Source organism: Phyllobates terribilis, unplaced genomic scaffold, assembly GCF_046119375.1.
Source record: "Phyllobates terribilis strain yellow unplaced genomic scaffold, ASM4611937v1 Scaffold_1__5_contigs__length_1240528914, whole genome shotgun sequence".
Classification (NCBI taxonomy): Eukaryota; Metazoa; Chordata; class Amphibia; order Anura; family Dendrobatidae; genus Phyllobates; species Phyllobates terribilis.
In genome coordinates this window covers 1,034,321,529-1,034,344,609 of record NW_027362761.1, presented here as the reverse complement: position 1 = coordinate 1,034,344,609, position 23,081 = coordinate 1,034,321,529, and the positions used below count along the sequence as shown (strand labels likewise).

The following is a 23,081-nucleotide window of genomic DNA, read 5'->3' as shown; positions in this document are numbered from 1 at the left end:
ACCTCTAAAATTTCTGACCCAGCTGCTCCGCTCCTCCACCTGCCAGGGACTTTTACAGTGACTCATGACTCATGCCGGTTAAATTGACCTCCTGTTTCTACATAGAGCTTGGAAGGATTCAGCTAGTCTGTTTTTAATCATGTGATGTCATAGACCTAATGGAAAATAGAAGAAATAACTGGGTAGAAAGGCAAAATGAGCAATTGTAAGTACACAGTGCTGTATAATATGATGACTGCAATATATTAAGAGGATAAATACTTTGATGGGAGGAGGAGGAGTGCTTTTTTAAAGCTGACTGAGCTGCGGGTAAAAAATGAATTATACAGCTATACAATATCCCCATACAGTGTCTGTTGTGAGTTTACTCAGGTTAAGGCTATGGACCCACGAAGCAGAAATGCTCCAGATTTTTCCTGAGCGTTTCTGCATCTCCCTGGCAGAAAAAAACGCATGTGGATTTTACATGCATTTTTCTGCCAGGTAGAAGCGTTTGTCATGCATTTTGCACATGTGATTTTGCATGCGGGTTGTCAAGCGCTTTCCAAGCGATTTTAGCATCACTTGGAAAAGTGCTTGACAACTTGGTCACACTATATAAATCCATGCAACCGGCATGGATTTTATATAGTGTGACCAAGTTAGTTAAAAAAAAGAATACAAATGGTAAAAAAAAAAAAAAAAAACATTATACTCACCTTCCGATGGCCCCCGGTCTCCTTCTCCGATACGTTCAGTCTTCCCGGTGTCTCGTGATGGTGTAAAAGGACCTTCCATGACGTCATTTAGCCATGTGACAGGTCACGCGACCGCCGACGTCAGCGGTCGAGTGACCTGTCACATGACTGAATGACGTCATGGAAGGTCCTTTTACTCCATCGCGAGCCATCGAGGAGCCAAAACGTACCAGATAGAAGACCGCGGGCCATCAGAAGGTGAGTATAATGTGTTTTTTTTATTTTAAATTCTTTTTTTTTTTTTTACAGGTACCATGGTACCCGAGTCTGGAGGAGAGTCTCCTCTTCTCCAGACCCGGGTACCATCCGCATATTGAATCGCTTAATATCCGCATGTGCACATGTAGTCATGCGGATATTAAGTGATTCAATGCAAGTCAATGGCGACAAAAACGCTGCGATTCCGCAAAATAATTGGTTGTGCTGTGGATTTTTCAGCAATGATAATCCGCTGCGGAAATCTCCGCAGCATGTGCGCAGCACATGCGGATTATCATTCGGGAACATAGCAGACCTACTAATGTTTTTTAAGCATTTCTGCGGAAACGCTTAAAAAATGCATAGTGGGCACACAGCCTAACTTTGCAAAAAAAGATCAGAAACCATTTATCCTTTCACATATTCAGCAGGAGAAAATGTAACAGTCTTTCTACACTTCTACATATAGGAAAATTGGGCAGAGCAGCTACGTGTCATATCTTGAATTGCTCTTCTTCTACCTATAAAATGGAGTAGACATATGTTCTATCTTCAGACTCAGAGGAGAGCAGCACTCAGTTAGGCCCTTTTGCTTCACTTTGCTTGCAATGTTGGTGGTCTCAGCACCTTTACTGTAACTGATCAAAACTTCTGATATGACATGTCTCTATGACAAGTCAAAAAAATTCGAAAAGGCGGACTTACGCTTTAAATGAAATATCTATATACAGAAGTTGACCAAGATTCAAAAGTTTCCCCCAAATTCAATTAAAAAAATAAAAAATGTTATAATACTGTTCAAATATTTTCCCATACTCAGCTTGTGACTTGTGTGTTTACCAGGTCACTGTGATCTTGCTTTCAAGAAGGTCAAGCCATGATACCCAACATTATACCTGTCTATGAAAAAGACAACCTTTAAAGTCACTGAGGCCCAGTGACCAGCCGTGATCAGGAACGGGGGAATGAAATATCATTAAAGAGGTAAGTAATGGTGCATCTCACAAAATTAGATCATCAAAAGTTAATTTATTTCAGTTCTTCAATGCAAAAAGTGAAACTCATATATTATATAGAGTCATTACAGAGTGATCTATTTCAAGTGTTTATTTCTGTTAATGTTGATGATTATGGATTACAGACAATGAAAACACAAAAGTCATTATCTCAGTAAATTAGAATACTTTATAACTCCAGCTTGAAAAATGTTTGTAAAATCCAAAATGTTGGCCTACTGAAATGTATGTTCAGTAAATGCACTCAATACTTGGACGCGGCTCCTTTTGCATCAATTACTGCATAAATGCGGCATGGCATGGAGGTGATCAGCCTGTGGCACTGTTGAGGTGTTATGGAAGCCCAGGTTGCTTTGATTGCAGCCTTCAGCTCGTTGACATTGTTGGGTCTGGTGTCCCTCATCTTCCTCTCGACAATACCCCATAGATTCTCTATGGGGTTAAGGTCAGACAAGTTTGCTGGCCAATCAAGCACAGAGATACTGTTGTTTTTAAACCAGGTATTGGTACTTTTGGCAGTGTGGTCAGGTGTCAAGTCCTGCTGGAGAATGACACTTCCATCTCCAAAAAGCTTGTCGGTCGAGGGAAGCATGAAGCGCTCTAAAATTTCCTGGTAGACAGCTGCGCTGACTTTGGTCTTGATAAAACACAGTAGACCTACACCAGCAGATGACATGGCTCCCCAAACCATCACTGATTGTGGAAACTTCACACTAGACCTCAAGCAGCTTGGATTGTGTGCCTCTCCACTCTTCCTCCAGACTCTGGGACCTCGTGGAGTGTGTCAATGACTGCCTTCTGAACATCGTTCAAGTCAGCAGTCTTCCCCATAATTGTGGAGCCTACTGAAACAGACTAAGGGACCTTTTTAAACACGTAGGAAGCCTTTGCAGGTGTTTTTTAATTATTTTAATTTACTGAGATAATGACTTTTGTGTTTTCATTGGCTGTAATCCATAATCATCATCATTAACAGAAATTAACACTTGAAATAGATCACTCTGTTTGTAATGACTCTATATAATATGAGTTTAACTTTTTGTATTGAAGAACTGAAATAAACTTTTTGATGATATTCTAATTTAGTGAGATGCACCTGTATGTTAGAAATGCTTTTTATTTTTTTAAAGGTTCTTGGACCTTCAGGGGATATTGAACACTTGAACATCTTATTCTACTAACACAGTAGATGCCGCAAGTTCAAGTCGAGCACTTCAATCACCGCTGTGTGAACGGATGTCTGTGAATAAAGTCGACATTACTTCTCAGTGACCACCAGCTGACTTTCTATAAAATGTGCCTTTCTCCAGTATAATTCACAGCAGTTGCTCTTTTTGTTATGTGACAAAACAGTAAAATCCCAGAAATACACTGAACAGACAAGCAAACAGGAAATTGTTGCAGACTTACACCACACGAGATTCTTAGCTGGATCGAAAAATCGTAATTATCTGTATTCATTTCATTTACTAATTGTTTGGCTTTGTATTATTTTTGAGACCACTGTTTTTAGAGCTGACATGTGTTCTCTGTAATTCCACCTCAGGGGTTCCCTTCTCATTGGCAAGACTTGAAAGCTAACCTTAGCAACCTAGAGAAGCTGTGAAAAGACTTGCATCAAGTGGCACCAGCAGCCAGACCAGAGAATCTGCCCTTTAATAAGATCCTTTTGTAGAATTTCTAAACGAGAGAGAATTAAAGCCCTGAGAACAAATCTATAACAATATATAGCAGGAACCTTCACTGGCAGATTCCTTTGAATGTCATGTGAATAAATGGAGTTATGAAAGTAGAGATGACTGGAAACACATAATTAATCTGCTCATTAATAAGTGATGCAGACTTCATTAAATGGAATATTGGACTAAGTAGTAAGACATAGGCCACTCACATTGCAATATTGATCAGTATTTTGTATCAGTATTTGTTCTTGCTGATAAATGCTGATGCAAAATACTGACACAGTATTAGGACTTTAAAGAGGACCTGTCACTTGCATAAATCAGCCAGCTTTGTCGTGAGCATATCTAGAGAAAAATTTTATGGAAGTTACACTATTATAAGTTATAATACCTTTTTGTTCTCTTCCCACACATTGTACCCTGCATGCTATATATATGTATACAGTTACAGCTTCACTGACAGTTGGTATTAGTAGGGTTTTTACATTTAGTAGTTTTATCTTTGTCACTGGGGTTATGAGTCTCCTCTTTTTACCTCTGGCTGTGTATTCAGCCCTACTACAGATTGCCCTTAAAGTGGTATTCCCATCTCCTAGATTCTATCCCAATATGTAGCAGGTGTAATAATAATAATATTAGCAAATACCTACAATTAGAAATGTAGTATAGTATTTCTGATTCGCTATGTCTCTTTCCTCATATGTAAGCATTGCAGGACCTTAGGTATCCATGGTTACGTCCACTGATAAAGTGACAGTTAGCTACCTGCTGGTGATCATAACAGTGGATACCTAAGGTCCTGTATTGCCTGCACATGAGGAAAGCGGTATAGAGAATCAAAAATACTATACTACATTTCTAATTGGATGCATTTGCTAATATTATTATTATACCTATTACATATTGGGATAGGATCTTGGAGATGGGCATACACCTTTAAAGGGATTTTCCATGAACAAAAGTTCATTTAAATCAATAGATCTTTGAATAATAATAATTTCCACAATTGGATGTGTTTAAATAAAATGTTCCTGTGCTGAGATAATCTTATAAATGTGCCCCTGCTATGTATTGTGTAATGGCTGTGTCTGACCGTGCAGGAACATGGTATGATCATACCACATCAGCTGTGATCCCATGCTGTAATGTCTGTATGCTCTTTTGTGTCCTCCCCTGCCCAGGAGCTGTGGTATGATCAGACCATGTTCCTGCACGGTCAGACACAGCCATTACACAGTACACAGCAGGGGATCATCTATAAGATTATCTCAGTACAGGAACATTTTATTTAAACACATCCAATTGTCAAACTTATTATTATTCCAAGATCTATTGATTAAAATTAACATTTGTTCATGGGAAAACCTATTTAATAGCTAACATGCATCATGGTTTTAATGGTACAATCATATATGTGATTGACAGATTATAGCACTCCTTCTTACCTCAGTGCTATCTTGTATTCAAAGAACTACGGGGAATCCCAGTCATGCAGCCATAATATGGATGGTTAAAGCCTTAGCCTCAATATTTGCATTACTCAGTGATAAACGATTACATTCATCTCAGTAACGATCATCATAGAAGCATTCCAATCAATACAGTAGCATTCTCAGCCTGGTATTGTTTTCAGTAATTACAAAGAGCTGATCAAAGTTCATGTGATTATGTCACCTATTAACTACTATACAGATTACTCAATGAATCCAACGACTGAAACTAAATAAATGCTTTATTCCATATTTTTAATGATGGGTATAAAGCAGTCTAACATTAAAGGGCTGCCTCATGAAGACAATCTATGCCCATATTTCTAGAGCAAAAAATGTCATACAGGGGTTTCCCTTGCATGGAACCCTGCCTCAAATGCAGATCTGACCCATCTGTTATATGGAAGACCATGCATTACATGTTTGGCCATAATCCCTAAAGGGAACTTTTTAAAAAAAAAATGGTATCTAATCGGCAAGCATGATGTTCTAGGGCAGGAGGAGCTGATCACATTGATATTCATTGAAATCCCTAGTGTTTGTATATGCGTCCAGTAGGCGGTCCTACTAGTGATTGGCAGTCTTCCCTGTATGACTGTGCATGCAAAACTAGCTGTCAGACATTGAGTAGGACTGCCCACTTGACTCGTATGTACAAAAACAATGGGGATTTAAATGAATAAAGCACAAGTCTTATTGAATCTTTTACCAGAAACCTATATACCACTCTGCTCAGCTTCTCCTGATCAGCTAGTTAAACCAGGGGATTAGATGAACTGGATAAAATGTGACCAGCTAATCGACATCTCAGTTGCCTCTTTTTGAAAAGGGACGGTCTTCATGTGAATGGAATAATGCCTTGCACCACCATTACTGAAAGAAAGTCATTTGCAAGTATGAATGAGCCTTCCTGTCGAGGATGAAGAATGAGCCTTAGACCAATGTAATCATTAAAGACTCTGCAGCACTCGCTTGATTGCCATGATCACCCAAATCAGCTCATTGGCTATAGAGCATCATATTTCATATTGATAGCCTGTCATAAGGAGAGGGCATCAACTTTTGAAGGCTGGATAACCCCTTTCTTATATGGACATCTGATTAACACTCAAATTCCTAATATTTTGGGGTTTTAATGTGCTGATTGGCAAAATGATAAATGAGAATATGGTTTATAGTGAGATTTTAGTTGCACAGTACAAAATAAGGTTTATAAAAAAACAAAGGACATAAGCAATTTGAGTACAATATTCCAATGTCTGGCTCTATATAAGAGAAAGGACAATTCATTTTTCTAGCAGATCAAATTAGAAAATACATATATTAATGAGTGCATAGGCCCAGGGCTCCGGGGGGTCCATGGCCAGATTGCCCTCATTATAATATGTGCGGCGCCGCGGCACATACCGGCAGTCAGAGGCGGGGGGGGCCCGGACCGCTCCCCCAGCAGCGGCGCACGGCCGCTACTTCTTCTTCAGCCGGGACAGCACTGCACCTGTTAACTTCCCTGTGTGCTGGCCCGGCCGCGTCACTGCTAGGAGACACGGCCCTGTGCGCGGCCGTGTCTGCTAGTGTGACGTCACGCAGTGCGAGCTGCACTGCTGCACCGGAGAGGAGCTGGAGGACTGGAGCCGAGCCGGGGGATGGTGAGAGTGTGTGAGTGAGTGTGGGCAGGCAGATATCATTGTGTGATGTCTGTTTATATGTATTTTTGTGTTTCAAATGTGTTTATGCGTGTATGTATATGTCTGTATATGCTTGTCTGTGTGCGTGACTGCGTGCGGCCTCCCGCTGTGTATAGATGGCTACGTGCGTCCTCCCGCTGTGTATAGATGGCGCCGTGCGGCCTCCCGCTGTGTATAGATGGCGCCGTGCGGCCTTCTGCTGTGTATAGATGGCTACGTGCGGCCTCCCGCTGTGTATAGATGGCGCCGTGCGGCCTCCCTCTGTGTATAGATGGCGCCGTGCGGCCTCCCGCTGTGTATAGATGGCGCCGTGCGGCCTCCCGCTGTGTATAGATGGCGCCGTGCGGCCTCCCGCTGTGTATAGATGGCGCCGTGCGGCCTTTCGCTGTGTATAGATGGCTACGTGCGGCCTCCCGCTGTGTATAAATGGCTACGTGCGGCGTCCCGCTGTGTATAGATGGCGCCGTGCGGCGTCCCGCTGTGTATAGATGGCGCCGTGCAGCCTCCCGCTGTGTATAGATGGCTACGTGCGGCCTCCCGCTGTGTATAGATGGCTACGTGCGGCCTCCCGCTGTGTATAGATGGCGCCGTGCGGCCTTTCGCTGTGTATAGATGGCTACATGCGGCCTCCCGCTGTGTATAAATGGCTACGTGCGGCGTCCCGCTGTGTATAGATGGCGCCGTGCGGCGTCCCGCTGTGTATAGATGGCGCCGTGCAGCCTCCCGCTGTGTATAGATGGCTACGTGCGGCCTCCCGCTGTGTATAGATGGCTACGTGCGGCCTCCCGCTGTGTATAGATGGCTACGTGCGGCCTCCCGCTGTGTATAGATGGCTACATGCGGCCTCCCGCAGTGTATAGATGGCTACGTGCGGCCTCCCGCTGTGTATAGATGGCTACGTGCGGCCTCCCGCTGTGTATAGATGGCTACGTGCGGCCTCCCGCTGTGTATAGATGGCTACGTGCGGCCTCCCGCTGTGTATAGATGGCTACGTGCGGCCTCCCGCTGTGTATAGATGGCTACGTGTGGCCTCCCGCTGTGTATAGATGGCTACGTGCGGTCTACCGCTGTGTATAGATGGCGCCGTGCGGCCTCCAGCAGTGTATAGATGGCGCCGTGTGGCCTCCCGCTATGGATAGATGGCTACGTGTGCGGCCTCCTGCTGTGTATAGATGGCTACGTGTGCTCAATATTAAGCCATACAATTAATGTAAGGCTATGTGCCCACGATGCAGAAATGCTCCGGATTTTTTTTGAGCGTTTCTCCTCTCCCTGGCAGAAAAAACGCATGCGGATTGTACATGCGGATTGTACATGCGTTTTTCCTGCCAGGGACAAGAGGATGTGAAGCCTTCTTCACATGCATTTCCGCATGCGGGTTGTCAAGCGCTTTCCAAGCGATTTTAGCATCACTTGGAAAAGTACTTGACAACTTGGTCACACTATATAAATCCATGCAACCGGCATGGATTTATATAGTGTGACCATAAAAGAATGTTAAAAAATAAATATATACTTACCTTCTGATGGCCTGCCTACGTCAGTGGTCGCGTGACCTGTCACATGACTAAATGATGTCACCACAGGTCCTTTCGTCTACCGCGAGCTGCCGGCAAGCCAGGACGCATTCGACAGGGGCCATCAGAAGGTAAGTATAATATTTATTTTTTATTTTATTCTTTTTTTTACAGGTTCTATGGTACCCGGGTCCGGAGACAATCCACACATTGAAACACATGAAATCCGCATGTACAGATGCAGTGATGCAGATTCCATGCGCTCCAATGCAAGATAATTGGTAATGCTGCGGATTTTTCCGCAATGATAATCCGCAGCGGAAATTTCCGCAGCATGTGCACAGCACATGCGGATTATCATTGGGGACCATGGCAGACCTTCTACCGAGCGTTTTGTAAGCGTTTCGGCAGCAGAATTGCCGCTGCGAAAACGCTTAAACGCATAGTGGGCACACAGCTTAAAAAAAATTATTATAATTAATATTGTGCCAAATTAATTTCACGTGAACTATCACATGGGATCATGTGACATGTGAGACATCAGGTGTGTGTGTGGGGGGTGGGGGGGGGGCGCGCCTTCTAAACTGCCCGGGGCCCTTGCTACTCTTAATCTACCCCTGAATGTGTGGCACCAGAATCATGCACCCAAGCAGCTAAACTAAAGACAAAGGCCTACAGATGAAGAAATCTATGTTGACCGTAAAAGGACTGTAAATGTTCTGCAGTGGAACATGTAGGAGCTTATTTACAGATGTATAAAAATACATTTCATTGTGCACATTGTTGAGACTTTGCCAGCAGCTAAATTGTCCATCGCAACCTAAACACTGCTGCCCTCCACCATGGCACTTATGTCAAAGACAAAATGAACGCGTTATCATTACATACAATCTGCTAGCTGCTTATAGTCTATGCATGTTAGCCAAAATACTCCTGACACCATCTAATAATATGATGAGAAGAGATGAATTATAGATACAAATGCACAGGCAACCAGCACTGCAGCGACTCAGTCCTTGTGCAGAGACTCCAGAAGCTCGACCTCATCAGCTGGAGCAATCAATCTTACCATCGGGTGCAACTCCCTCCAGAAACAAAGTAAGTCACAATTCATACATGAAAAAAAGTGAGGTGGCACACCAATGTAATAAAATCTTCTTTAATTCCATTTCCATAAAAAATGCAGGGAAGTGGCGCCTATTGCGGACGAAGGCCGTTTCGCGTGTCTATCACACTTCTACGGGTCCAGGCACCCGTAGAAGCGTGATAGACACGCGAAATGGCTGTCGTCCGCAATAGGCGCCACTTCCCTGCATTTTAAATGGAAATGGAATAAAAGATTTTATTACATCGATGTGCCACCTCGCTTTTATCATAGATAAATTATAGTGTGTCCTGCAGAAGAAGGCAATGCCTACATTCCCAAACAAATGTAACTTTCCTTACAAACAACTATGGGACAAAACTTCTCACAAGTTTTATGGAAGTCTGAATTGTAGAGATATTCTAGAATATAGCAGATTAATTATGTAATCACAATTAAAGAGGTTGTCCATGATTGTCAAAATATGATGAATAATGAAAACTGTTATCAAAGAGTAAAAAAGCCATTACTTTTTCATCTCCGGTCCTCCCAAGACCTTCTTCTCTCCTCCACACTTGTATGTTCCTCACCCAATCATCTCCAAGACTTCTCCCGAGTATTTACCATTCTCTGGAATTCTGTCCCAACATGTCCAATTATCCACCACACTCGGAACTTTCAGACGGAACTTGAAAACCCATATCTTCAAGAAAGCTTACAGCCTGCCATGACCCCTGCCACCTCCCCACCATCGGAGCTGCTGCAATCCCCTCAAGTCTCCTTACCCATTATCTTGTAAACTGTAAGCCGACTGTAAGCCGACAAGGGCAGGACCCTCTCCCCTCTATGCCAGTCTGCCATTGTTCGTTTGTTCATTGTAATCTATATTTGTTTCTTGTATGTAACCCTTTTACAACATGAATATGGAATCATTGGTGCTCTAAAAATAAATAATAATAATAATCCCCTTTTCCAGCGCCACTACTCAGGTGTTCACTGACGGTCGAGCCGCAATGATCCTGTCCTGTAGTCAATCATTGATGACACTTGCATTTATGGCACATAAGTGCTTAAACCAATGATGGGCTGCAGTGGTCAGATGACCAATGAATGCGACATCATAAATGCAGCACTGAGGTGATCATCGCAGTGGTGGTGGTGTTGAAGAGGGTAAAACAGGTGAGGAATAGTTATTTTATTATTTTATCATAATTTCTGCTTTGCTACAAATTTTTAAAAATCCTAGTGAACTCCTTTAAGTCAACAATTTGTTTTCGGCTAATAAGCGTGTGAATTTTACCATCTATTGGATGTGGACTGTATTTTCTCATGTGCCATGCTAGCCCCATCATTTTCTTTTCAAGAGAGGGTTTGCTCCCAAGCAAATAAAAAGGAAGAAGTAACATGTTTTTATCCAAATTTATCATTATGCAATAGATCTGTGAGACACAGAAGCAAAGTGGAGGCCTTCTGATTTGTATCCATGTTTCATCATGGATCATCATTGACCTGTATGGCCAAATCTGATCCATTAACACAGATCAGAATAGGACAAGATATAAGTTTTGAGGATCTCACAGATCCATGATATTCACAGATGTGTGAATAGATCCATTCAATGCTATAGGCCTGTGTGCTGTCGGATAAAAAATTGGACAGCACACAGACATTTCACACGGATGTGTGAATGAGTGCTAGATCTAATTCTGTACACACGGGGACAAATGCATGTGCATCTCACTGATAAGGGTGTATATGATTTTTATTATAGTTATGTTAAATACATGCAGTAATTTATAGGAAATATTTTTAGATTAAAAAATGAAAGGTAAAAATATTGCATGTCATGCTTACAGTATGTTACTGAATAATAGAATAAAATCTGAATCTATATCAGTCTAATAGAGCATATAAATAGCTTTACATATAAATCACTTAATAATTATAAGCTTAAAATGTAACTAAAAGTTGGAACATCACCAAGGAGCTTAGAATACATGAGAATACAGCTTTACAGTTTTAGGGTGTTGTAAAAGGAGGCTGCTGACAATTTTTGGGTGTCATTGCAGGCAACACTCCTTGTAGCCCTGTATAGAGTATTCTTAGCTGGTGCAGAACCTCATTTAACCCCTCAGTGACCAGACCATTTTTTTAAAATCTGACCAGTGTCACTTTAATAACTTTGTAGTAATAACTCTGGAATGCTTCAACATATCCCATTGATTTTGAGACTGTTCTTTTGTGACACATGATACTTTATAATAATGGTAAATTTAGGTTGATATGTTTTGCGTTTATTTATAAAAATATCAGAAATTTTTTTAAAAATTGCAATTTTCAAACTTTGAATGACTATCCCTTTAATCCCAATAGTCATACCACACAAAAACATTAATAAATAACATTTCCCACATGTCTGCTTTACATCAGCACCATTTGTAGAGTGTTGCTTTATTTTGTTAACATTTTAGAAGGTTTAAAAATGTAGCAGAAATTTTTCATTTTTTCAAGGAAATTTACAAAACATATTTTTATAGAGACCAGTTCAGTTTTGAAGTGACTTTGGGGGTCCCATATGTTGGAAACCACCCAAAAGTGATATCATTTTAAAAACTGCACCCCTCACACTATTCCAAACTGCTTTCAGGTAGTTCATTCACCCTTCAGGTGCTTTTCAGGAAGTAATGGAAAGTGGCATGACAAGAATGAAAAAGTTTATTTTTACCACCTAAATTTTGATAACTTCTGAACAGGCCACTGTAGCCGGCAGACTCTAAGGCCGTTATTTGGCCATGAACTGCTATGGCAAACATCAGGACCACACAATCAAGATCTCTGGGTGCCGATGAGGTTAAAGAGGGAGCCCTCACCCTCTGTTAACTATTTAGATACTGTAGTCACTATTGACAGCAGACTCTAAGGGGTTAAACGTCCAGGTCGGTGCCAACACTGATTGTGGCTGACACAGCAAGTTGTCAGCTATAGTGTAAAGTGAAAGCCACAGGATTGTCACTTGTCGGGGAACGCTAGTCTCTTATTTCGCAGGTCAGTAAAATGAGGTCTATTGGTCACTAAGGGATTTATAGGACACCAAGATCCATTTTCCACTGTGAGAAAAGGCTTTGTTACAACTGACATTAATTTAACACTAGAACTACTGATGGAGTCATTTTGACTCCTTTCGTTTTTTATTTCTCTTCTGTGACTACATTTTTCAGAATTCCGGCTTGAAACTCGGTGACTTTTCATCAAATATGATGTGAAAAAAGATTTTGTGAGAATAAATAATTTTGGTGAAAAATTTGCACGTTTTTGTCAAAATTTACCAAGAACTACTGAAGGGAGTCATTTTGACTCCCTACTATATTTTGAGGTCCTTTTGTCACTAAATGTTGCTATAAAGTTTTGTGCATAATTTTTTCACTCTGTCTTATTTAACCTGATGTTCATATAGATGTAGTTCAATTTACATGTAAACTTTTCACATTTTCCTTGTGTTTTACCTGCTTGTATTACTGTGTAATGCTGAACAAAATAGCTTGTTTACTCTAGGCTCTTATCTTATGCTAATGAAGGGTGGTGTTTTTCTAAGGTCCTAGCAGGAGACAGTATTCTGGATAGTAACTTTACTTTCAGTTCAGCTGAAGAGACAAAGAGAACAGACGCAGACATACGAGCTCTGAAGACTCATACAGGTATGAATTGTTATGAAATAGTTTAGCTGTCTGTCAACTGATTCAGCCCACCTACTTTTGAAGGTGGCAGAACAGTTATTATTTCTTTTAGTTTTCATTTCACTTCTATTTTTCAGCAGGGAACTATATAGAATTATGGAATTTGTGAGGAATATGGAGAGAAGACGTTTGATAAAGCCTCAGGATATTCTGGCTACTTTGCAATCCATACCGGAGGATGAATCGGAATCCGAATTGCAGGAACATGTATTTGATTCTGACAGTGATGAAGATTTCATTCCTCAGAACATATCAAGTGAATCTGAAGACTCAGAAGGAACAAATCCAGAAGGTAAGTAGTTATGTGTATTTATTTGTTCTTCCACACACTGAGTTAGGGCCTGTGCACACTAGCAGAATTCTGGCTGAATAGCCATCTGGATATTCTTGCCGCAATACAGGCCGTACCTGCCCGCTCATGCCTGAAGCTCCGCTCCGAACCCCGGGCTGGAGCCGCTGTCAGGGACAGAGCAGGGCTTGCTTATGCGTGAGCACGGCTCCGTCCCAGACAGCGGCTCCAGCCCGGGGTTCGGAGCGGAGCTTCAGGTATGAAACTCCGCTCTGTACCTGAGCGGGCAGGTACGGGCCGGATTGTGGTGAGAATATCCGGTCGGATATTCTGCCGCTAATCCAGCCAGTGTGCACGGACCCTTACAAAACAAAATTCTAAATATTCATCAACTTTTTTACAGATATTCCAAGCACATCAACTGGGGATCGGGCTCATGCAGTTATGTTGCCTCGTGACCATCCTCCTGGTCGTGGACAGAAAAAATCAGCAAAACGTCCCAGAAATGAAAGAACAACAGATAACGATGGCGGCGAAGGTAATGCAACAACAAACACCAGAGAAGGCGAATCTGAAGGAATACTAGTTTCAGCGGATGGTATTCAATGGAAACCTGTTGAAATTGGAGAACACTTGCCTGGTAGGCGTGACAGCCAAAATATTCTTCGAGAAGCACCTGGCCCTACAGGATACGCCAGAAGAAATATGATTATCGATAGTCCTTTGAGCGCATGGCGTTTATTTTTTGATTCATATATATTGACACATATAAAGAACTGTACGCTTGCAGAAGCATGCAGGAACAATAATTTACAGTTTACTCTATCTGATGAGGAGCTAGATGCATTCATTGCAATATTCTATGCTCGTGGAATATCTGGCACGAACCGTCACTCGATTAGCAGTATTTGGTGTAATGACTGGGGAATACCGTTTTGCAAAGCGACAATGTCTAGGGACCGCTTTGTTGAAATTATGAGGTTTCTCAGATTTGATTAGAAATCTACTCGATCGGAGAGACTGCAAACGGACAAGTTTGCTCTATTTTCTACTGTGTGGGACAGGTTTATTGAAAATTGTATTGAGTGTTACAAACCTGGCCCATACATAACGGTGGATGAGCAACTTTTCCCAAGCAAAACTAGGTGTCCATTCACGCAGTACATGCCTTCCAAACCAGATAAATATGGCCACAAATATTGGCTAGCTGTTGATAAGAGGAGCAAATATCTGGCAAATGGCTTCCCTTATCTAGGCAAAGATGACACACGCCGTGCTGAGGACCGTTTAGCTGACCATGTGGTAATGAAGTTATTGGACCCGTTTTTGAAAAAAGGTCGCAATGTTACAACCGATAATTATTTTACTTCAGTAAAATTAGCTAAACAGCTAAAAACCAAAGGAACAACCATCGTGGGAACACTGAACAAGATAAGGCGAGAAGTGCCTAAAGAAATAAAATCCATGAAAGAGGAATTGTACAACACTAAAGTGTTTAGAAATGAAGACAATTTTACACTTACAGTATATCAAGGAAAGCCCAACAAAAATGTTGTCATTTTGAGTTCCGTCCATCCAGATGTTGTTGTTGCGTCTGATTCCGCTAAAAAAACTCCAGAAACGGTAAAGTTTTACAATGAAACAAAATATGGAGTAGATGTAGTGGATCAGATGGCACGAAAATATACCACACGAACATGCACAAGGAGATGGCCTGTTCATGCATTTGAAAATGCCTTAGACTTTGCGGGTATAAATGCATGGATAATATTCAAGGAGATTACCCACCAAAAAATGTCACGCAAGGCATTTTTGCAAACGCTTGTGAGAGAGTTGAGTGGTCCTTATGTCACAGATAGGGAAAAGGGTTCCACGTCCCAAGTTTCTACATGCTCAGAAGTGATGGTTCAAACAAAATTTTGCCAGATCAAAGAAAAGTGCAAGAAAAATAGATCTGTCGGAAATTGTAAGACTTGTGGTAAGTCTTTGTGTGGGCAATGTACTGCCATAAATCAAAGGCAATGCCTAAAATGCGAAACACCAAATGTTTAGAAGGTGAATTCTGCGCCATATTTTCATTTTTATGCTCCTCCACCTACATTTTCTCTGCTTTTTGTTCTTCAGTTGTTGTTTATATGTGTGCACTTGAATAAAAAAAAATGTTTGAAAAACGTCTATTATAATTATTGTTATTTTCTGTAGAAAAATAAGAAAAGCAGAAAAAAAACAATCAAAAGCATTACTGTTGGATCTCACAATAATAATACATTACAAAAAATATAATTATTAATAAATAACCACAAATGAAACTCTAAAAATAAACGAAAACAAGCAAGGAGTCAAAATGACTCCTTTCAGTAGTTCTAGGCGGGGTCACGAGTCCAGTAGTCCTAGTGTTAAATCATGTGAAGTAATTATCCCCCTCTACTCCTCCTTGGTCAGACCCCATCTGGAATACTGTGTCCACATTTTAAAAAAAGACATTAAAAAACTGGAGCAAGTTCAGAGAAGAGCTACCAGGATGGTGAGTGGACTGCAAACTATGTCCTAAGAGGAACGGTTAAAGGATCTAGGAATGTTTAGCTTCCAAAAAAGAAGGCCAAGAGGAGACTTAATAGCTGTCTACAAATATCTGAAGGAATGTCACAGTACAGAGGGATCATCCTTATTCTCATTTGCACATGGAAACATGAGAAGCAATGGAATGAAACTGAAAGGGAGAAGATACAGATTAGATATTAGAAAAAACTTTTTTACAGTGAGGGTGATCAATGAGTGGAACAGGCGGCCACGAGAGGTGGTGAGTTCTCCTTCAATGGACGTCTTCAAACAGAGGCTGGACAGACATCTGTCTGAGATGGTTTAGTGAATCCTGCATTGAGCAGGGGGTTGGACATGATGACCTTGGAGGTCCCCTCCAACTCTACCATTCTATGATTTTAGGATTCTATGATTAGGTAATACTGAACCACAAATATAAATGCTTAGAAACAGAAATCAACCAAAGTTCCATAACATACGTCTCACGCCTGCAGTCGTAGGCTTTTATATAGGCACTGAAGTTCTACGTATAATTTAAAGACTTTAATGTTTGGTTCACAAGTTTGAAATGTAATGTAAGGATAGAAGAAATTATGGTATTAGATATTGCAGTCATTTTAGACAGGACAGATTGGATAGACATTGCCTCATTCTCGCCAGTAACAATTATTAAATTCTGGTTCTACATCAAAATCAGCTTTCCTTCTAGTAACATGACAGGCATTTAACATCCTGTACTTTATCCAGCTTGTTTTAACAGGTTTAATGATAGCTGTTATTTTCATACTTTACACATAAAAAGCAAGTTATTCACCTTTTTTTCCACAGACCTAGTAAACCTCAAAGGCATGGTTTCTGGAAGGCTCATCATCTTCCTCAGAAGCATTACCTTATTAAAACAAGGTTCACATGCAACTCTAATTTCCCGTTAATACTTTTAAAACATTCTCATTAACCTTACAGGCTTTAAATTATGAAATATAACTATTTGATTCAGTGGAAACTTTGAAATTCATAGTATGTGGAAATTCAGTCCTTAAACTAAACTAAGATGTTTGGAAAATTAGTGGCAAGGATATAGTTAGTATGACTATAAGCATCCATATAGCAACGTATATTACATAGAGTGTCTCATTTTATTGTCCCTAAGAGTTCAACCTCAGAGACAAATTTGAAGTGATTCTAACCTGCATTTCCAACAAACTCAATCGGTCTCTGTTCTCTGCAAGAAAAAATTGGATAGTACACCGACACTTCACATGGATGTCTGAATGTAGCATTTTGCCTAAAAGAGGTCCCAGGAACAAAGCTTGAAGCTCCTGTACCTGAAGGATGCATTTTTATGAAGCCACTACCACCAATATAATTTATAGTACTGTAAGAAGACCCAACCAGGACCCTCATTTTCCTGTAGCGTGGTGGGGCGTAGAACACAAGTACCTCACCCACCCACGGCTACTGTCCCACAGCACATTACAATTCTATCTTCTTATGCACCAGAGGAAGCTTTGTATCATTTCAGGTCCAAAGCCCAGGAGAGACCACAGCGTATGAATCTCCTACAGTTACACCAACTGGGTTATACCATTAGGATAGCAAATTTCATCTGCAGCACATGTAATGAGTAAGTCATTTCTATAGAAAAGAGATCTACACCAGACACTAGAGAACCAGGTGTCTGTCATGCAAGGGCTTGGAAAAGACTAAGTGCAACACAAAGGAAAGAGGGGAAGGGAGCCCAGACTCTAGGTAAAGGGGGAGGGGAGACCTCCTAGGCTGATCTGATATCACCCTGTCTCCCCTAACAGTCCCTATATTGGTTCCTCACCAGTCACCGCACAGGAACCTAGATCCTGTTTTTCCCTAGTGTTTGGCTCTGGATAGGGAAGGGGGTGAGCACTAGTTGATCCCCACTAACAACTAAAGACAGCAAGTTAGACAAATATGGGGGAAAGTAACTTAGCTTTAGCCGACTTCAGAGAGAGAACTCAAAACGTCCTCCTAGCACCACAGAGGAAGTTAGCAGTCTGAGAGCTCCAAGCATTCACAAGGAAACATGTGAGTATAACCGGCGCCTCCCTGCTGCAAAGTGAAACTATTTATACACCCAGACCTAGGTGCCAATTAGAGCAGGAGGGAGGTAGCCGCTGGGTGCTAGTGTGAGACAGATTAGGAAGGTGTCTGTAATGCCAAAAGGAGAGATCTTCTGCAACCAACTGCAGGGTGACATCTGACACACCCGTGACAGTATCCATAACATCAGGATTTCAAACTGATTTCCTATAAATGCTCGTTAGTGCAGTGCTCATGACGTTAACAATTGGATATGCTGGTAGGTGAATCACGTAGGCTAGGTTCTATCAGAACCCAAACCTGTATAGATAAAATGACAGTAGGAATGGTGACTGGTAGACAGCATATCTAGCAAGCAATCAGACATAGAACAGGAGTAGAGAATAACATAAACCAATGCAAAGGTTCAAAGGTAACTTGTGTGCAAAGACTCATTAGCATGAAATGTCGCTAGCAAAACTATTTAATGAGCTGTTAATGCAAGAAAATCTAACGATGGGAAAAAAACAGCAAGTAAATTTCTTCTAATAAAGGCTCTAACAAATGTGCACTTTGCTTGGTATATTAAGGGAATCCTTGATTAAGACTCTGAACTAAGCCCATATGATATTTCAGCACATACATTACCCATTACAAGCAATTAAGGAATACACCACTGCCTTTCTTGGCCAGCTCTGTATTTTATAACTAACTTCAGGAAATTATTAATGAAGGGAGAATGGGTAACAAAGCAACCAGTCTTTTTCCTTGGAAATTGCAAATACATTTTTCTGTAAAACGTTTCCTTGGGGTTTTTTCTATAAATTTTTGGGAAAGCTTTAACGGCTCAGGTTAGTAATTCTTAGATAGTAACAATGCCGCAGCCCTAATATTACCATTTATTACTTTGAGGTTTTTTTTTTAACTCCTTACAAATCATATGTTTTATTCACATTTACCTGTCATTAGATGATAACTGTTTGACAAATCTATATTATGGCAACAATGTATTCGAAACTGAATGGTGATTATTGAGATGTCAATATTGATGGGAAGGGTAAGAGATGTTGAAGTCCATTTGGTAGGGAATTATCTTTGTGCTGACAGCCTATGATTAATGTTTTTGCTGTGGTGTCTGGGATGAAGAGTAAACAAGACCCGGAATGAAGAGGTCATATTATTTTGCAAACCAGAAAAATATTCGAGAAATACAAAAGAAGAAAAAGTACAAGGCTGGAACATAAATAATGATCTCAGTTTTTTAACACAGTCTTTACATTTTGTTTTCTGCATATTGGCACTAACCCCTGACATATACCACTATTATCTCATGTATGTTCTCCTACAAGGTCTACAGGATGCTCTTCATTGTAGAATGAAATTGATTATGGGCCACATGAATGCCCCTATAACACAAGCATTAAAAGGAAACGCCGATTTATTTGTTAAAATGCAACAGCTGGATCCAACCTTGATAAGAGCAAGTTATCTCTAGTTCAGTCCATCTGCTCATCCGCCTTATGTTCATCCTTCGGCACCAGTGCCAGTTTGATAAGTTTCCGACCACATGTAAATTTGCAATTGAGATTCTAACAACTCACACACCTGTGCCTGTTTTATTAATTTTTTATGGTGTCATAGCTAGTTTTGGTCTTTATGTCAGATCTTTTGCTTTTTTTTTCATTTTTTTATTGTTGGATTTAAGGAGCTACAGTATAACTTTTTTAATATTTTGATGACAGTCATATGAAGGCTAGTTTTTTTCAGAATGAGATTTCTCAGTGGCAACTCTTGTGCTCATGCCATCCTTGAGGCATAATTGTACGTCAGTAGCACAACTACTGGGGGGAGGGGGGTGGTAGAGAGTGCGGTCTCCTCAGGGCCCACCTGGTGTTACTGTACCTGTAAACTATATTGGCATGCACAGATATAGCTAAGCTCCACGGTAGAGCGGGGAGACATGATCTAGCTGCATGCAGACACATAGGCAGGGTTTCCCTGGCGGGTGGTATTTCCGTTTGCATACCTCTGAAGCTCCGACCCCCTGCTCTCTATTCTTCCACTGGCGTGCCAATCAGCAGAAGGAGAGGAGATCACGAGTGCAGCAGATCTGACCAATCGGCTGCTCCTGCAGTTACTCCTCATGTCTCCTGAGACACATCAGTCTGCTCCTCCCCATGCTGCTCTGTAGACCTTGATGTGTATTGCAGCTTGGGGGCTGGCAATACGATGAAGCACAAATTCTATTGTCTTCTGCTGAGGTAAAGAACTTGGATTTGGATCTTGTCTCCACCTCAGGAGCAGATAGAAGCTCTTCTTTGTTATGGACTTTGCTGTCCTCTGTGTCCCGAATACTGGAGTCCAGAATACTGGAGTCCTCCACCTCCAGTGTCCTCCTGCAGTATCTGCCAATCTGTCTACAAAATGTAAAAGTAAAGCAGCACTAAGACCGACTGGTTCTGGTGCAAACTCTGGATCTATTACTGGCTTCATAGATATAGAAAAACAAAAGGAGGCAGAAGTGCTGCTTCCATTATTTTTATCTACTATCTATCTTTCATATCTATTTATCTCTGTATCCATCTATTTATCTATCTAATATTTGTCTGTTTATCTACACTGCTCAAAAAAATAAAGGGAACACTTAAACAACAGAATATAACTCCAAGTAAATCAAACTTCTGTGAAATCAAACTGTCCACTCAGGAAGCAACACTGATTGACTATCAATTTCACATGCTGTTGTGCAAATGGAATAGACAATAGATGGAAATTATTGGCAATTATCAAGACACCCTCAATAAAGGAGTGGTTCTGCAGGTGGGGACCACAGACCACCTTTCAGTACCAATGCTTTCTGGCTGATGTTTTGGTCACTTTTGAATGTTGGTTGTGCTTTCACACTTGTGGTAGCATGAGACAGACTCTACAACCCACAGTAGTGCACCTCATGCAGGATGGCACATCAATGCGAGCTGTGGCAAGAAGGTTTGCTGTGTCTGTCAGCTTAGTGTCCAGAGGCTGGAGGCGCTACCAGGAGAGAGGCCAGTACACCAGGAGACATGGAGGGGGCCGTAGGAGGGCAACAACCCAGCAGCAAGACCGCTACCTCCGCCTTTGTGCAAGGAGGAACAGGAGGAGCACTGTCAGAGCCCTGCAAAATGACCTCCAGCAGGCCACATGTGCATGTATCTGCACAAACGGTTAGAAACCAACTCCATGATGGTGGTATGAGGGCCCGATGTCCACAGATGGGGGTTGTGCTCAGACCCCAACACCGTGCAGGATGCTTGGCATTTGCCACAGAACACCAGGATTGGCAAAGTCGCCACTGGCGTCCTGTGCTCTTCACAGATGAAAGCAGGTTCACACTGAGCACATGTGACAGACGTGACAGAGTCTGGAGACGCCATGGAGAGCGATCTGCTGCCTGCAACATCCTTCAGCATGACTGGTTTGGCAGTGGGTCAGTAATGGTGTGGGGTGGCATTTCTTTGGAGGGCCGCACAGCCCTCCATGTGCTCACCAGAGGTGGCCTGACTGCCATTAGTTACCGAGATGAGATCCTCAGACCCCTTGTGAGACCATATGCTGGTGTGGTTGGCCCTGGGTTCCTCCTAATGCAGGACAATGCCAGACCTCATGTGGCTGGAGTGTGTCAGCAGTTCCTGCAAGATGAAGGCATTGAAGCTATGGACTGGCCCGCCTGTTCCCTAGACCTGAATCCAATTGAGCACATCTGGGACATCATGTCTCGCTCCATCCACCAACGTCACGTTGCACCACAGACTGTCCAGGAGTTGGCGGATGCTTTAGTCCAGGTCTGGGAGTAGATCCCACAGGAGACCATCTGCAACCTCATCAGGAGTATGCCCAGGCGTTGTAGGGAGGTCATACAGGCACAGGGAGGCGACACACAATACTGAGCCTCATTTTGACTTGTTTTAAGGACATTACATCAAAGTTGGATCAGCCTGTAGTGTGTTTTACCACTTTAATTTTGGGGGTGACTCCAAATCCAGGCCTCCATAGGTTAATAAATTTGATTTCCATTGATGATTTTTGTGTGATTTTGTCAGCACATTCAACTTTGTACAGAACAAAGTATTCAATGAGAATATTTCATTCATTCAGATCTAGGATGTGTTATTTGAGTGTTCCCTTTATTTTTTGGAGCAGTGTATTTCCTATATATCTTTCTACCTATCCCCTAACGTGTCCAGTTGTAAGATGAATAAAAAATAAAAAGTAGGCAGCGCTCCAAAATATGCAAAGAAAAAGTGGACTTCTATTAGCCCGTGTTGGGCGGCTTTAAATAGGTTCTTTGTAACCTATCGGAATAGATCATTTTAGTTATTTTATTATTTATCTTTTAAACCATTTTCTTTCATGAGGCTTTTTTTCAGTTGCTGGACAACATTTTTAAGGAGTTCCTACACTTTTTTTTCTATTATGAGACAGGCACTGAAATACCATGCAAATGTTGTGTGATTAATGGTTTCAGGACCAAGAAACCCAATTAGTTCTCAAAACACCTCAGATGTGGCTAATAGACTTGAGCCCATAAACCACATATTATCTGTGCTCATCGTTCTAACGGTGCTATCTGTGGTATTACATAGGACTGCAGGTGATATCCAATACATTCTGTACTCAGAAATTGATTACTGTGTTATCTGTGATGTTACATAGGACTGCAGGTGACATCAACTACCCTATCTGTACTCAGAGAATTATCACTGTGTTATATGTCGTGTTACATAGAACTGCAGGTATCATCTACTACATTATCTGTATTCAGAATTATCACTGTGTTATCTGTGGTTTACATAGGACTGCAGGTATCATCCAATACATTCTGTACTCAGAGACTGAACACTGCATTATCTTCGGTGTTATTTTGTGGCTGTGGTTGAAGGGAGTGTTATTGGCAAATAAATTGTCTTGGAGCTTGAGCCCCTGATCTTTATAGAGCTTCACAACACCCGTCAGCAGGTGATGTGCTGGCGTAAGCACAGGACTTCAGAGTCCTGCCGTGGTGAAGTCATCGCACCGC

At 41.5% G+C, this 23,081-nt stretch overlaps 2 protein-coding genes across 3 annotated transcripts in view; one reads left to right on the top strand and one right to left on the bottom strand.

Moving 5' to 3' along the window:
* Positions 1 to 23,081, bottom strand: part of PDGFC (platelet derived growth factor C) — a 388,567-nt gene that overhangs the window by 303,632 nt on the left and 61,854 nt on the right. The window lies entirely within an intron of this gene.
* On the top strand, positions 13,116 to 15,379 carry LOC141172377 (uncharacterized). The gene is made up of 2 exons (XM_073656518.1): positions 13,116 to 13,435; positions 13,836 to 15,379. The coding sequence occupies exons 1-2, from the start codon at positions 13,240 to 13,242 to the stop codon at positions 14,429 to 14,431; spliced, it is 792 nt and encodes a 263-aa protein (XP_073512619.1). The 5' UTR covers positions 13,116 to 13,239; the 3' UTR covers positions 14,432 to 15,379.